Below are 15996 nucleotides of genomic sequence, written 5' to 3'. Positions count from 1 at the left end.
TTTGATGGCATGAGCTGATTTTAGAATATCCCTGGGAAAAAAATCTAAAGCATCTCACTGACATATGCAAAAGATGAAGCTGTTGTGACTCCAGCCCCCGAACCTGGCCCCATGCCTGAAAGTGACTCCGAGAATGAGGGGGAAGGGCCGGTAAGGCTTACCTCGGGAGCACCGATTCCTTCGGCCCGGCTCCAGGAGCCAGAACCAGGCCAGTTGGAGGATGTAATGAGGCCGTCATCCCGATTCCTCCCTTCCCCAGGCTACGCCTTCAGACACAGCTGATAATAATAATCATCAAGCTTGGATTGACCCGCGCTTCAGAAGATTAGAGAGGCGGCGTCATCAAAGGGAAGGGTGGGGCAGGAGCCCCACCCCACAGGATATATAAGGAGCTTTGGGACTGCTCTCACTCCACGGGAAGCAAAAGTTTAGCTGAACCGTTTCAAAAAGAGCTGAAAGTCTTGCTACGTGAGTCATTTGTTTGAATTTTGGCAGGTAGCTGCGATTTCTCTGCCAGGACTGATTGTGAATCCACTGGCTGAAGGCCAGCTCGTTAACCCAAAGTGGGGAAGGAGACAGAACAGAAGCCCACGTTTCCGACACTGTCATTAATACTCACTGTTGGCACTCTGGCCACCACGGCTGGTCCAAAGATTCAAGAGGGCCATGCTCTGCTCCAGGAGGGAATTGGGATTCTCAACTCGGATTCTGTTGATATCATCCACTCCGAATTGAAGTTCCCGAGCCAGCTCTGCAGGGAATTGGGTAGATTACAGTATATGAGCCAGGTCGAAGATCATTAGGTGAAAATGGAATGCAACTAGACTTCATCGCTAAAGGTCTGTAGAGATTCTCCGTCATCCAGGTCATGGTTGTCCCAAAGGTGCTTTTTCAAGAAGCAACTGGACTTTCTGGTTTTTCTACTTCTGCTGACTGTCGGCTGCCAGCAGTTTGGCAGTTTGACTCTCACCAGGCTCAAGGTTGACTCAGCCTTCTATCCTTACTTGGTCAGTAAAATGAGGACCCAGATTGTTGGGGGCAAGAGGCTGACTCTCTAAACCGCTTAAGAAAGGGCTGTAGTGCACTGCAAAGTGGTATATAAGTCTAAGTGCTATTGCTATCTTCCTTCCTTCCTTTCTCCCTCTCTCCCTTTCCTTCATTCCTCCCTCCCCTTTTTCCTTCCTTCCTTCCTTCCTTCCCTCCCTCCCTCCCTCCCTCCCTGTGGTTAGAATGCAGTATTGCAGGATAACTCTGTCCACAGTCAGGAGTTTGATCCTCTTTCTATCCTTCTGAGGTCGATAAAATGAGGACTCAGATTGTTGGGGGCAAGAGGCTGACTCTGTAAACCGCTTAGAGAGGGCTGTAAAGCGGTATATAAGTCCAAGTGCTATTGCTCTTTTCCTCCCTCCCTCCGTCCCTCCATCACTGGTTAGAATGCTGTATTGCAGGCTAACTCTGCCCACTGCCAGCAGTTCGATCCTGACAGGTTCAAGATTGACAGCTTCCATCCTTCCGAGGCAGGTCAAATGGGGACCTAGATTGTTGGGGGGACAAGAGGCTGACTCTAAACCACTTAGAGAGGGCTGTAAAGCACTGCAAAGTGGTATATAAGTCTAAGTGCTATTGCTATTTTCCTTCCTTCCTTCCTTCCTTCCCTCCCTCCCTCCCTGTGGTTAGAATGCAGTATTGCAGGATAACTCTGTCCACAGTCAGGAGTTTGATCCTCTTTCTATCCTTCTGAGGTCGATAAAATGAGGACTCAGATTGTTGGGGGCAAGAGGCTGACTCTGTAAACCGTTTAGAGAGGGCTGTAAAGCGGTATATAAGTCCAAGTGCTATTGCTCTTTTCCTCCCTCCCTCCCTCCCTCCATCACTGGTTAGAATGCTGTATTGCAGGCTAACTCTGCCCACTGCCAGCAGTTCGATTCTGACAGGTTCAAGATTGACAGCTTCCATCCTTCGAGGCGGGTCAAATGGGGACCTAGATTGTTGGGGGGACAAGAGGCTGACTCTAAACCACTTAGAGAGGGCTGTAAAGCACTGCGAAGTGGTATATAAGTCTAAGTGCTATTGCTATTTTCCTTCCTTCCTTCCTTCCCTCTCTCCCTCCCTCCCTCCCTCCCTCCCTCTCAATAGTTAGAATGCAGTATTGCAGGCTAACTCTGCCCACAGCCAGGAGTTTGATCCTCTTTCTATCCTTCTGAGGTCGATAAAATGAGGACTCAGATTGTTGGGGGCAAGAGGCTGACTCTGTAAACCGCTTAGAGAGGGCTGTAAAGCGGTATATAAGTCCAAGTGCTATTGCTCTTTTCCTCCCTCCCTCCGTCCCTCCATCACTGGTTAGAATGCTGTATTGCAGGCTAACTCTGCCCACTGCCAGCAGTTCGATCCTGACAGGTTCAAGATTGACAGCTTCCATCCTTCCGAGGCAGGTCAAATGGGGACCTAGATTGTTGGGGGGACAAGAGGCTGACTCTAAACCACTTAGAGAGGGCTGTAAAGCACTGCAAAGTGGTATATAAGTCTAAGTGCTATTGCTATTTTCCTTCCTTCCTTCCTTCCTTCCCTCCCTCCCTCTCAATAGTTAGAATGCAGTATTGCAGGCTAACTCTGCCCACAGCCAGGAGTTCGGTCCTCCTTCCATCCTTCTGACATGAGTAAAATGAGGATCCAGGCAAGGTGTGATTCTGTAATCCGCTTAGAGAGGGCTGTAAAGCACTGTGAAGTGGTATATAAGTCTATGGGCTATTGCTATTGCTATTCTTCCTCCAAGGTCCGAACCTCAATAGCCAATTCAGTCTCAGGGTAAAGTATTCAGGTCTTCCAACATTTTCTCCCCTAACTTTGCTTGGTTCCCCACCTTGCACCCAGTTCAGTGTTACTTACCAGCCCAACTGAGACCCAGGTGTTCTGCGATGACCGCCAACTTCATGTTGGTCTTGTCTTTCTCTGTGCTGTTAAGGGATCCTGGAAGGAGAGGAACAAAGCCAAACTCAACAATCTCCATCTTCAGGTATTGATGGAGTTTTTCCAAAGATGTCCTTCAAAAGGCAAAATGGGCTTTCTTGGGGTTCCCCCCTCCTCCCCTTGAAAACATTTTGCTTCTCATCCAAGAAGCTGCTTATTATTATTATTATTATTATTATTATTATTATTATTATTATTATTATTATTATTATTATTATTATTATTATTATTATTATTATTATTATTATTATTAATTAGATTTCTATACCGTCCTTCTCCCGAAGGACTCAGGGCGGTTTACAGCCGAAAAATAAAACAGTGACAATATACAATTAAGAAGCTTAAGAATTAAGCTTCTTCGGTTTTCTATTGATGGAGCCATAAGTAACATAAGCCCCAACGTAGCATAGCAGACCTTAGTAAGTGTTAGATTCGATGTAAATTAGCTTAGCTTTACATTCTCATAGTGCTTAGGAAAACCTACGTCCTTAATCATCCATAGTATTTTGAATATTGATTGTAAAATTGATCATAAATTTATAGGTTTCTCCCGGATTTTAATTCCCGTACTTTGTAATTTTACATTGTAATTTTATTTTTACCTTATTTTAATCTTGTTTATATATCTCTATCTATCTTTTTGTCTGTCTGTCTGTCTGTCTGTCTGTCTGTCTATCTATCTATCTATCTATCTATCTATCTATCTATCTATCTATCCATCCATCTTCTATTTATCATCTATCTATCTATCTATCTATCTATCTATCTATCTATCTATCTATCTATATCTATCTTCTATCATCTATCTATCTATCTATCTATCATCTATCTTTCTATCTATCATCTATCTATCTATATCATCTATATCTATGTATCATCTATCTATGTATCATCTATCTATATCATCTACCTCTATCTATGTATCATCTATCTATGTATCATCTATCTATCATCTATCTATGTATCATTTATCTATCATCTATCTATCTATCTATCTATCTATCTATCTATCTATCCATCCATCTATCCATCCATCCATCCATCTTCTATTTATCATCTATCTATCTATCTATCTATCTATCTATCTATCTATCTATCTATCTATCTTCTATCTATATCTATCTTCTATCTTCTATCATCTATCATCTATCTATCTATCTATCTATCTATCTATCTATCTATCTATCTATCTATCTATCTATCATCTATCTTTCTATCTATCGTCTATCTATATCATCTACCTCTATCTATGTATCATCTATCTATGTATCATCTATCTATCATCTATCTATCTATCTATTAATCCATCCATCTATCTTCTATCTATCTATCTATCTATCTATCTATCTATCTATCTATCTATCTATCATCCATCTATCTATCTATCTATCTATCTATCTATCTATCTATCTATCTATCTATCTATCTATCTATCATCTATCTATCTATCTATCTATCTATCTATCTATCTATCTATCATCTATCTATCTATCATCCATCCATCTATCTTCTATCTATCATCCATCTATCTATCTATCTATCTATCTATCTATCTATCTATCTATCTATCTATCTATCTATCTATAAAAGTTTACTTCTACTTTAGTGTGACTGTTACTAATTTTGTGCTGGCCCATGACTGAAAAACAAGGAAACAATTCAAGCGTGGTTTTCATAGTGTTCCTTGAATGGTGTGCATGTGGGTGTGTTTACATTTTGCAAATATTTTTTCAAAAAATAATTTTAAAAGCATCCAAGCATCCTTTCCCGAGAGGTGTGTGGGAGGCAGGGAAAATGCATAAGGCTACCTGCCTTTTTTAAAAATGAAATCACCTGATTATTCCAACGGACCCCTCTTCAAAAAACAAAGATGAAAGGACAGGTGTGGTTGTGGTACCAGCCATCTGCCATTCATCACCACCACAGATCACAGACCAGGCTCCGTGGAATAGGACAATCAAGAAACTTTTGATGCAGAGACCCATTCTAAGTCCCTATTGTGGACAGCTAGCACATCAAGGAAAATGTGGATAATCCTCCTGGGTCTTTCTATTCGAGGCTATTATTGTTTGGAAAACAGGGAACCTTTGCAGAGAAAACATCTACCTACTTATTGGCATTACCCATCCTTGGTGGGGCAGCGTGTCAGGATTCCAAGAAATATCCCCATAGCAAACAGAACTCTGAGGCAAGTAAAATCGTCAAAGAACAGTTTTATTGGAGAGATCATATTGGCACACACTGGTGAAAGGTGACCCTGAATGTTCCTGCTGTTTTCACCTAGTTAAAGATAAAAGTTTTCCCCCTTCCCCAAACAATCTGTCACATGATCCAATTAAGGTGTTGTCCAGTTGCCTGGCAACTCCTCTCTCCTGTGGGAATGTCCTTGGTTCCCAGGAGAAAATGTTTTGTTTTGGCTACAAAACCCCAGGTATTTCTATCCCTCAGCTGCAGTATGGCAATATTAAAGCCTCAAAATGACCTCAGTCAGATCAGCCCTCGCACATAGGTGCTAGTCATTCCCGACTCTAGGGGGCGGTGCTCATCTCCATTTTTAAGCCGAAGAGCCAGCACTGTCCAAAGACATCTCCGTGGTCATGTGGCCGGTATGACTAAATGCCAAAGGTGCACGGAATGCTGTTCCCTTCCCACCAAAGGTGGTCCCTATTTTTCTACTTGCATTTTTTACCTGCTTTCGAACTGCTAGGTTGGCAGAAGCTGGGACAAGTTACGGGAGCTCACCCCATTAGGCGGCACTCAGGATTCGAACCTTTCGATCAACAAGCTCAACGTCTTAGCCCACTGAGCCACCGCATCCCTTAAGCTTTCCAGCTTACAAACCCTTAAACTGGTAACTTCAGTGATCCAGCTAAGAGTCCAGCAAAGAGGAATAGGGTTCTAGGTTCTGTCCAACTTGCATTGTGCTGGGGTCTTGCCCCCTTACCCAGAGTGTTGTCACTGAGCAGGCTGTATCTCTCTCTCAGGGCAAGCGGCGTGAGTGTTCTCCTTCGCTCTTCACTGCCTGATGTCTGGGAGAAGAAGGAAAGGTTTGAGATTGTTCAGCATCACCCAACAAGTACTCAAAAATGAAAGACTCTCCCATTTCTACCACCATCCTGGGACATTTCGTGACCAAGGATCTGAGAAACATTGATTTGGGAGATATCCACAGCATTCATTTTCTTTCCTTGTTCCATGAGGTTGCTTGCTGATAAATGCTGATGTTCACTGCAAGCATTACGTAGTGATCTGGAGCAGGTCTGTGTTGTGCCCCCCACCCTGGCAGCCATCAGAGCTGGCAGCAGAGTCGGACAGTGAGGAGGCTGGGGAGGAACTTGGGCCAGTCCTGGGGGCTGGGGAAAGCTCGGATGAGGGCTCTGCGTCAGAGGCAGAGAGGGGGCCAAGGCCATCTGATAGTTATGTACAGGCTCTGGAGTCTGACAGCAGCAAGGCAGAAGAACAGCGGGAGCCTGGCACAGAGCTGCCAGAAGACAGGAACAATTAAAAAAACAGGGTCAACTTGGGAGTAAGGCTTGGAGATGATTGCCCCTTCCATAAGACATAAAAGAGAAGCGAATGGGACATGAGCTTTTGCAGGAAACCTAGGTCAGAACAGGTCTGGCCAAAGCCTATCCATTTTTAGAAGGAACGGTCCAGAGATCTCTGGAAGAGGTCTCGGCCGAAGAGGTTGTAGAAAAAAGGCTTTTAAAAGGCTCCTCTGACGATCCCAGCTGCCTGATCGTCAGAGGCTCTCTCTCTCTTTTTTTTTTTTACTTTTCAAAGCATTTTTTTCTACAACCTCTTCAGCCAAAGAGGTTGTTAAAAAAATGCTTTTAAAAGGCTCCTCTGACGATCCCAGCTGAGCTGTGCGATCATCAGAGGCTTTTTAAAAATTTTAAATGCATTTTTTCAGCAGAAGAAAAAATGTTTTTAAAAGTAAAAAAAAACAAAACCCTCTGACGATCACATGGCTCAGCTGGGCATGGGGGAGGAGGTAGGGATTTTTGCTACCTGTTCTCCAAACCACCCGCCATCGCTACCAGATCAGGTACGAGCATTTCACCCCTGCTTGAGGCTATTCCTAAGCCTGCTCTGGATACGACTCAAAGGGTACGACTCAAAGCAATGGAATATGGGCAGGATAGGAGAAGAGAAGGTGGACTCACTTACCTTGGAACAGGGTGGCATTGTGACATTCAGATGGCACAGCACATGCTGAAGCTCTTCATACTTCATGGGTTTGCGGAGGAAGGACAAAGAACCACTGGCTTCCCGGCTACTATCCCTCACCTACATTTCAGAAGACCAAAGGGAACCCATGAAAGTTCTTCAAGAAGCAGATCAAAACGTCACCTGTCTTCCACAATCCTCCCCTTTGTCTTGCGATCAGTCCCAACTTTCCAATTTTACTTTCCTTTCTGGTTGTCAAAAAGGTGCTTTTTTCCAAGAGGCGACTGGGCTTTCCGGTTTTTCTTTGAAGGCGTTTTGCTTCTCGTCCAACAAGAGCTCGGATGAGCTTCTTGGATGACGAGCGAAACAGCTTATTTTGGGAGTAGGGCTTATATTAGGTGCACACGTAAAAAACAGGCTGGGGCTTATTTTTGGGGTAGGTTCAGTGATAACCTACCCAGGGGTGAAATGCTCCTGGTTCAGACTGGATTGGCCGATCCGGTAGCAATGGTGGCGGGTGGTTTAGAGTATAAAAACTTTAATAAATAAATAAATAAATAAAAAATCCCTGGGGCCCCCCGCCCATGCCCACCCAATTGCCCTGTCACCTGCTTACTGGCTTGCCGGCTTGCCTATTCTTTTAAAAAATGCTTTTAAAAGTAAAAAAAAAGGCTCTGAAGATCACACAGCTCAGCTGTGATCGTCAGAGCTTTTTTTTTTTTACCTTTTAAAAGCATTTTTTAAAAGAACAGGCAAGCCGGCAAGCCGGTAAGCGAGTGACAGGGCAATTGGGTGGGCATGGGCGGGGGGTGGGCAGGGATTTTTGCTACTGGTTCTCTAAACCACCCGCCACCATCGCTACCGGATCGGCCAATCCAGTCCGAACCAGGAGCATTTCACCCCTGGGTAGGTTATATTTTTGGGGAAACACTGTAGTTATCGTCTTCTCTTCAGCTGTCTTTTTTAGAGACTAAACCTCCTTCAGTCTCCCCTTGTAGGATGTAGGTTTCAGTCTCCTGCTCATCATAATTGCACTTCCTTGATCCTTTAATAGTTTTTGCAACCATATTCCTGGCCCTGACTTTAGCTCCAAACAGCTGCTGAGCTTCAAGGGTAAAACAACATATAAACTCTTCCTTTCCTTAACCAAGGTCAAGAAAACTCTTCAACTGTAATGAGAGTTAACTGTTCTTTTCCTGACAGGGAAAAAAATTACCCACTGGAACAGCTTGCCTCCAGAAGTTATAGGTCAGTGATGGCTAACCTTCATCGCGTGCCAGGAGGTGGAGGGTGGGGGGATCGCGTGCGTGTGTACCCACACCCATAATTCTATGCGCCCCATCCCCATGCATGGGTGTGCCACCACCCCCCACTCCCCTCCTCCCCGCTCCTGGCACGCGATGGCTCGATAGGTCCATTTTTCTCTCTCACCTGGCTCCAGAGTCTCTCTATGAGTCTGGGGAGGGCAAAAACAGCCTCCCCACCACCACCAGAAACGGCCCATTTACCAGTTGCACATGAAATGACTTTTTTGCTGTCCCCGGCCTCCAGAGACTCCTAGAGAGGCACAGGGCCAGATGTAAGCACCCCACAGGCAGCATCAGGCTCGCGGGCCTTGAGTTTGACACCCCTGTCATATTCTGTTATTCTGAAGTGACTCAAGCTTAGCTTTTCTTTCTGAAATGTTTACTTACAATAGGTAACTGCTTGGTGGAGGCCAGAGCTGGGATTCAGACGGCTCCGTCCGGTTCAGGCGAACTGGTAGCGGTGACTGCGGGAGGCTCCGCCCACCCACCCAGACACAATGCGTGACTTCTGCGCATGCGCAGGAGGCTGAACACACACACGCAGAGGAGGTGCGTGCGCTCACATTTGCGAACCAGTAGGGAAGGTAAATGAACCCCACGTCCAGTGGAGGCCCAAGCAAACTAAGATAATTCTCCTTTCTGTTGATGTTGAGCTTTGCAAGACCGCAAAGAGATGGTTATAGACTCTGCTGGCATCCCTACCGGGGAAGAGAGCCAGCCAGAACAACCAGAGACAAGCGCAGATTTCCAAAAACTTTTGCCACTTACCTTAACTGGGATGATGAGACGATTCTCATGGAATGACTGGAACAAGAAGCTCCGCTGCTGGGCGGCCTTCTTGATTGGCAGCAGGTTCCCAGAAAGCTCCATGTGGAGCGGCATGCCTTCGGCCACCTGGAAAAGATCACCGTAAGATTCTCCGGGCGATCAAAAGCCAGCCAGAGTTAGTTTGGAGTTGGGCGGCACCAAAATCAAATACTGTATTTTTGGGAGTATAAGACGCACCTTTTTCCCCAAGAAAAGAGGGTGAAAATCTGGGTGCATCTTATACTCCGAATGTAGCCCCGCCCAGCTTCTCAAACGGAGGTTTCAGAGACTGAAAAAAGCATCAGAAACGAAGCTTCAGAAAAAAAGCCTCCAAACAGAGCTTCAGAAAAAAAGCCTCCAAACAGAGCTTCAGGAAAAAAAGCCTCCAAACAGAGCTTCAGAAAAAAAAGCCTCCAAACAGAGCTTCAGAAAAAAAGCCTCCAACAGAGCTTCAGAAAAAAAGCCTCCAAACAGAGCTTCAGAGGCTTTTTTTCTGAAGCTGTTTCGGAGGCTTTCAGAGGCAGAAAAAAGTTTTTTTTCTGAAATGGAGTTTCAGAAGTTTCAGAAGCAGAAAAAAAAAAGCTAAAAAAAAAGCAAGGCACAGAGCTCACAACCAAGGAACCTGTTGCTAAAATTCACCTCTGGGAAGAGCTGATTGGGGGTATTCTGGGAAGCCGATCCACCTGCCGATCAGCTTTTTTCTTATTTTCCTCCCCAAAAACTAAGGTGCGTCTTATACTCCAAAAAATATGGTAATCAAATCAAGTCAAATCAATCGAACCAAACCAAATCAAATAAAAATAAATAAATTATTATTACAGAAAATTCTAATTGCAATTCTCCTACGATGAAAAAAAAAAATCTGGAAAGCAACCAAGCTGGCAGGCATGGGGAAGGGGCATTAAACCTTGGAGTGAGGGGCAACCAATAAGTATTGCAGTCTCAAGTACAAGAAACCAGGAGCCAGGACAGGATTCAAAAGTAATATGAGTTAATTTCCTGCTCCCTATGCACTGGAATCTGAACTACTAACAGTCGAGGCAAATTGGTGCTAGATCAGAGTCAACAGAATTCACGGGGTTCTGAATTTAGGTCTCTTATGGGACCAGAGCGACTCTAAACTGATGATGCATTTGACCCCGCCTTTCAGACTCAGCATGGTCAACTCCTACCCTGAGGAGTTACCTGTTGTGTCTCATCTGATCTCACCACAGCCGGGGTCTTCTTATCTGCTTCCGAACACGGAGGAATGTCCTAGTATGCCTCCCGGCCCCAGCCCTGGCTCCATGCCCAGACAGGCTGAAGAGGAGGAAATACCTCCAGCCCCCAGCTCTGGCTCCATGCCCAGGCAAACGGAGCAACTAGACCCCGCCCCGTCCTCCACAGCATGTGAGCCTGAGGGAGGTCAATTGCCAACAGCTGCCGACTGGAGTGACCCTCGCATCAGAAGACTTGATAGGCGGAGGCAACAGAAGGAAGGGAGGGGCAGGCCTGGATAAGTGCTGAGTCATGGAGCCACACCCCATGGCCTATATAAAGGACCTGCTTTCTGGCATTCTCTGAGTCAGGCAAAGTCTAAACATATCTTGCTGAAGTCACTTCCTGGTCTCCTGCCTGCCCTGAGGACTTTGCTAGGACTTTGGCAGAGCTGCAGAGGCATGCCTGATTCGGATTTCCCTGACCCGGCCGTCAGCGGAGGAGTGGGACACGACATTACCTCAATGTCTCGGCTTCGTGCCACTTCTGTGAAGTTTTCATGCTGCTCCAAAGTTTTGTCCACTTTGTCATCGGTCATACAGTAGCAGCGCAAGCGTCCTTCCCTCCCGTCGTTCATTTTGGCAAATACCACAAACTTAGCCATGTAGGGCACAGCTGCCAGCTCCTTGTATAACAGGGTGGCAAAATGGACGGCTTCGGCTGTGCGCGGGCAGTCTGCCAGCCAGAACCTACGGAGCGGAAAAGATAAGACAGTACTAGGATGGGAGACCACCAGAATATGCCAAGGATGAGCAAACCACCGCTATTCAGTGGCCAAGAAAACAACATGGACATTTCTATGGAATCAACAGAAGTCAAGCTTGATTCAAAGGCAATGCTACCTTGTGTCAAGTTTCAAAAGATTTTTGCTGTTGCAACTATTTTTGCATCTGAGCTTGCCAATTAAGTATGGGGCAGTGGTGAAATGTAAAATTTGTTACTACCTGTTCTGTGGGTGTGGCTTGGTGGGGAGGTAATGTGACTGGGTAGGCGTGGCCACCTTTTTTTGTTTGTTTTTTTTACTTTTAAAAGCATTTTTTCTACAATCTCTTCGGCCAAAGAGGTTGTAAAAAAAATGCTTTTAAAAGCCTCTGACCATCCCAGCTGAGTTGCCTGATCGTCAGAGGCTTTTAAAAGCATTTTTTTCTACCGAAGGCTCTGAAGATCAGGCAACTCAGCTGGGATCATCAGAGCCTTTGAAAAGCATTTTTTCTACAACCTCTTCGGCGGAAGAAGTTGTAGAAAAAAATGCTTTAAAAAGCCTCTGAGGATCAGGCAACTCAGCTGGGATCGTCAGAGGAGCCTTTTAGAAGCATGAACCAAGGACATTTGGGCAGGTGCTTACAGAAGCCAAAAAAAAAAAGACTTTCCCATAACAATATCCAGAGACCGTATTGGACAAAACGACCTGAGCTAATTGGGTGATGCAGCATTTGAACTTTAACTATAGGAGTTAGCCTGGGAAAGCTCTAGATCTGGTTTTGCCTTCAAACGTGCCAAAATGATGTACTGAATAAAGTTTTGCATAAAGAGATTGGGCCATCTCGATATTGCTTGCTATGGTTGGGTTTGTCAGTCACCTTGGCACCCAGTTTCGTACCATAACAGGGTGGTACAACATTTATCACCTCTTTGTGTTTTTAGGTTTCCTTCCCCAACCCAATGACGGCTTCGGCTGTGCGCGGGCAGTCTGCCAGCCAGAACCTACGGAGCGGAAAAGATAAGACACTACGTCTCGCCTGGATTACTGCAACGCTCTCTACATGGGGCTTCCCTTGAAGGGCATCCGGAGGCTGCAGTTAGTCCAGAATGCGGCTGCGCGGGTGATAGAGGGAGCCCCTCGTGGTTCCCGCATAACACCCATCCTGCGCAGGCTGCACTGGCTACCTGTGGCCTTCCGGGTGCGCTTCAAGGTTTTGGTGACCACCTTTAAAGCGCTCCATGGCATAGGGCCGGGTTATCTACGGGACCGCCTACTGCGACCAGATACCTCTCACCGACCCGTGCGCTCTCACAGAGAGGGACTCCTCAGGGTGCCGTCAGCGAGGCAGTGTCGTCTGGCGACGCCCAGGGGAAGGGCCTTCTCTGTGGGGGCTCCCACCCTCTGGAACGAACTCCCCCCAGGACTCCGTCAACTTCCTGACCTTCGAATCTTCCGTCGCGAGTCAAGACACATTTATTCATCTGTGCAGGACTGGCTTAGATTTTAAATTTAGAGGGGTTTTAAATTGATTTTAATATTTATATTTTATATTTATATTTCTATTTTTTAATAATTTGGGCGTTAGAATAAGTTTTTTAAGGATTATTTTAATTTGTACATTGATGTTTTATATGCCTGTGAACCGCCCTGAGTCCTTTGGGAGATAGGGCGGTATATAAATTCGAATAATAAATAAATAAATAAATATTAGGATGGGAGACCACCAGTATATGCCAAGGATGAGCAAACCACCTCTGTTCAGTGGCCAAGAAAACAACATGGACATTTCTATGGAATCAACAGAAGTCAAGCTTGATTCAAAGGCAACGCTACCTCGTGTCAAGCTTCAAAAGATTTTTGCTGTTGCAACTATTTTTGCATCTGAGCTTGCCAATTAAGTATGGGGCAGTGGTGAAATGTAAAATTTGTTACTACCTGTTCTGTGGGCGTGGCTTGGTGGGGAGGTAATGTGACTGGGTAGGCGTGGCCACCTTTTTTTGTTTGTTTTTTTTACTTTTAAAAGCATTTTTTCTACAATCTCTTCGGCCAAAGAGGTTGTAGAAAAAATGCTTTTCAAAGGCTCTGACCATCCCAGCTGAGTTGCCTGATCGTCAAAGGCTTTTAAAAGCATTTTTTTCTACCGAAGGCTCTGAAGATCAGGCAACTCAGCTGGGATCATCAGAGCCTTTGAAAAGCATTTTTTCTACAACCTCTTCGGCGGAAGAGGTTGTAGAAAAAAATGCTTTTAAAAGCCTCGGAGGATCAGGCAACTCAGCTGGGATCGTCAGAGGAGCCTTTTAGAAGCATGAACCAAGGACATTTGGGCAGGTGCTTACAGAAGCCAAAAAAAAAAAGACTTTCCCATAACAATATCCAGAGACTGTATTGGACAAAACGACCTGAGCTAATTGGGTGATGGTAGCATTTGAACTTTAACTATAGGAGTTAGCCTGGGAAAGCTCTAGATCTGGTTTTGCCTTCAAACGTGCCAAAATGATGTACTGAATAAAGTTTTGCATAAAGAGATTGGGCCATCTCGATATTGCTTGCTATGGTTGGGTTTGTCAGTCACCTTGGCACCCAGTTTCGTACCATAACAGGGTGGTACAACATTTATCAGCCTCTTTGTGTTTTTTTAGGGTTTCCTTCCCCCAACCCAATATACCCACCCAACATGTTGGATTACACTGAACACATCTAAAAGGATGGTTCACCCAATCCCTTTGTTGTGTCTGCGCCCCCCGAGCCGGGCCTCCTGCCAGAAAGTGACTTGGACAGTGAGGGGGAAGGGCCGTCGGGACTTACCTCGGGAGCACTGGCTCCCCTGGCTCAGCTCCAGGAGCCAGAGGCAGGCCAGGTGGAGGAGATAACAAGGCCTCAGTCCCCTGACTCTTTCCCACCCCCCAGGCCATGCCTCCAGACCCAGCTGATGGCAATCAGGCCTGGCTGAACCCTAGGTTTCGTAGGCAGGAGAGGTGGGAACAACAGAAGTAGGGGTGGGGCAGGTCTAAGAAGTGCTGAGTCATGGAATCACACCCCACAGGATATAAAGGCAGCAAGAGCTGCTGTGCCTCTTCGTAGCAGGCAAATCAACTGATTAACTAAAAAGTACTGTTTGTACCTGGGTGACTCATCGGTGTTAAGGGAGATAACAGAGACACTTGGCAGATGCTCGCTAGTTTGCTGCCACAGCTGATAGTGCCGGCTAATTAAGCCATTGCTCAGACGGAGGTGAGGGGGGACAGAACACCCTCGCATTGTACATTGCATCCCCTGTGGCCATATGAGATCTAGCATGTGTTCTTGAGGTACCAACCAACATGTTCTCCTAAACCCATGACGGCAAACCTATGGCACGTGTGCCCGAAGTGGCACGTGGAGCCATGTTGCCTGGCACGCAAGGCATCGGCTGTTCCTCTTCTGGGTTTCTGGCACACATGTGCACACAATGATCAGCTGCCTTTTTGCATGTGGCAGTGCCAGAAATTGGAAGAGCTGGTCTTCTGTTTTCCTGTGTGAGCTGATCAGCGCATGTGCATACATGCCGAAAACCCGGAAGACTATCTGGCCAGCACGCATGTGTGCACCGGAAACTGGAAGTGCATTTTTGGGGGCGCGCATGAGTCCTGGGCAGCTTCTTTTCTGGGTTGCGGCCCAGACGAGCATGCACATGCTCCCTTTTCGGCAATTGGTGCCGAAAGGGTTCGCCATCATTGTCCTAAACCTTCCCTCCGATTCACCTGGCTGACACGTTGGTGGTGAAATTTGCACACTCGTCGGCATAAATTAATTTTGTGGTCCCGGTGATGTCTTCCCATTGTGCTGGTGCAGTTCCTCCTGGGAAAAGAAAAATGGGAAGAATCGATTGAGCGTCTTTCAATCCCCGGTTTGATTCTAGAAATTTGATACAGAAGCTCAGCTCGGCATGAGGCCAATTAGCCAGCCCTGTGTGACATTACTAAAAGTGGCCTTCTGACCAATAGAATCAATGGAGAAGCTGGCAGTAAAATTGCAAATTGCTGTCACACATGTCTTGCTTAACATCCAGGGGTGATTCGTGTAACAACTACAGTGGAAGTTGTGAGTCTGTCGTGGTCATGCGATTGTTTAGTGCTGGAGTTGCCAGTTCCAATTGTGGTTGATATTTGAGGAGTACCTATAATCAATAAAAGAAACTTGAGTCCAGGAGCAGAAATGTAATTTGAGAAAGTGTCACATACTGTTGTGGTCCGCCAGCAGCCTGCGGAGCTGGCAACGGAGTCGGACAGGGAGGTGGCTGGGGAGGACAATGGGCCAGTCCTTGAGTCAGGGGAAGGCCCGGACGAGGGTTCTGTGTCGGAGGCAGAAATGAGCCTCCAGAGGCGGACAGCAGAGAGGCAGAAGAATAGGAGGAACCTGTTCCTAGTGCATGCATGCAAAGAGCTGCCAGAAGGCAAGAGCAGCTAAAGCAAAAAGGATGACTTGGGAGTAAGGCCAGGATATGATTGGCCCCTCCCATAAGGCTTAAAAGAGCATCAAAGGCTGTTGGGCTCTTTGTAGGAAAGAACATTGCTACATTTGTTTCTTGTCGGCATCTCTTGTTTCTGAACTTTGTGGGGCTTTGCCAAGAAAAGCCTTTGGCAGGGCGCCAAAGAGGACAAAGGTTTGTGATAAGGCGGAAGGATTTTTTCTGCAAGACTTGTTTTGGAATTAAAACTAAGCTGGGAATGAAGTAATTTCCAGCTGTTATAATAAAATAGGGTTGTTTAAGACTAATTGTGTCTTTTATGCCTAAGTGAGCCTAGG

At 46.0% G+C, this 15996-nt stretch overlaps 1 protein-coding gene across 7 annotated transcripts in view; it reads right to left on the bottom strand.

The window, feature by feature from the left end:
- Window positions 1-15996, bottom strand: part of ANK1 (ankyrin 1) — a 193346-nt gene that overhangs the window by 28399 nt on the left and 148951 nt on the right. For all 7 annotated transcript variants that reach the window (XM_058194552.1, XM_058194554.1, XM_058194555.1 and 4 more), the window contains 7 exons: window positions 14952-15048; window positions 10969-11197; window positions 9213-9338; window positions 7138-7257; window positions 5912-5996; window positions 2887-2967; window positions 620-751 (listed from right to left, as the gene is read on the bottom strand). In XM_058194552.1, coding sequence (XP_058050535.1) covers window positions 620-751; window positions 2887-2967; window positions 5912-5996; window positions 7138-7257; window positions 9213-9338; window positions 10969-11197; window positions 14952-15048 — 870 coding nt within the window. The remainder of the gene's footprint in view (window positions 1-619; window positions 752-2886; window positions 2968-5911; window positions 5997-7137; window positions 7258-9212; window positions 9339-10968; window positions 11198-14951; window positions 15049-15996) is intronic.

This window comes from Ahaetulla prasina, chromosome 9 (genome assembly GCF_028640845.1).
Source record: "Ahaetulla prasina isolate Xishuangbanna chromosome 9, ASM2864084v1, whole genome shotgun sequence".
Lineage (NCBI taxonomy): Eukaryota > Metazoa > Chordata > Lepidosauria > Squamata > Colubridae > Ahaetulla > Ahaetulla prasina.
This window is presented reverse-complemented; position numbering and strand designations above follow the sequence as displayed.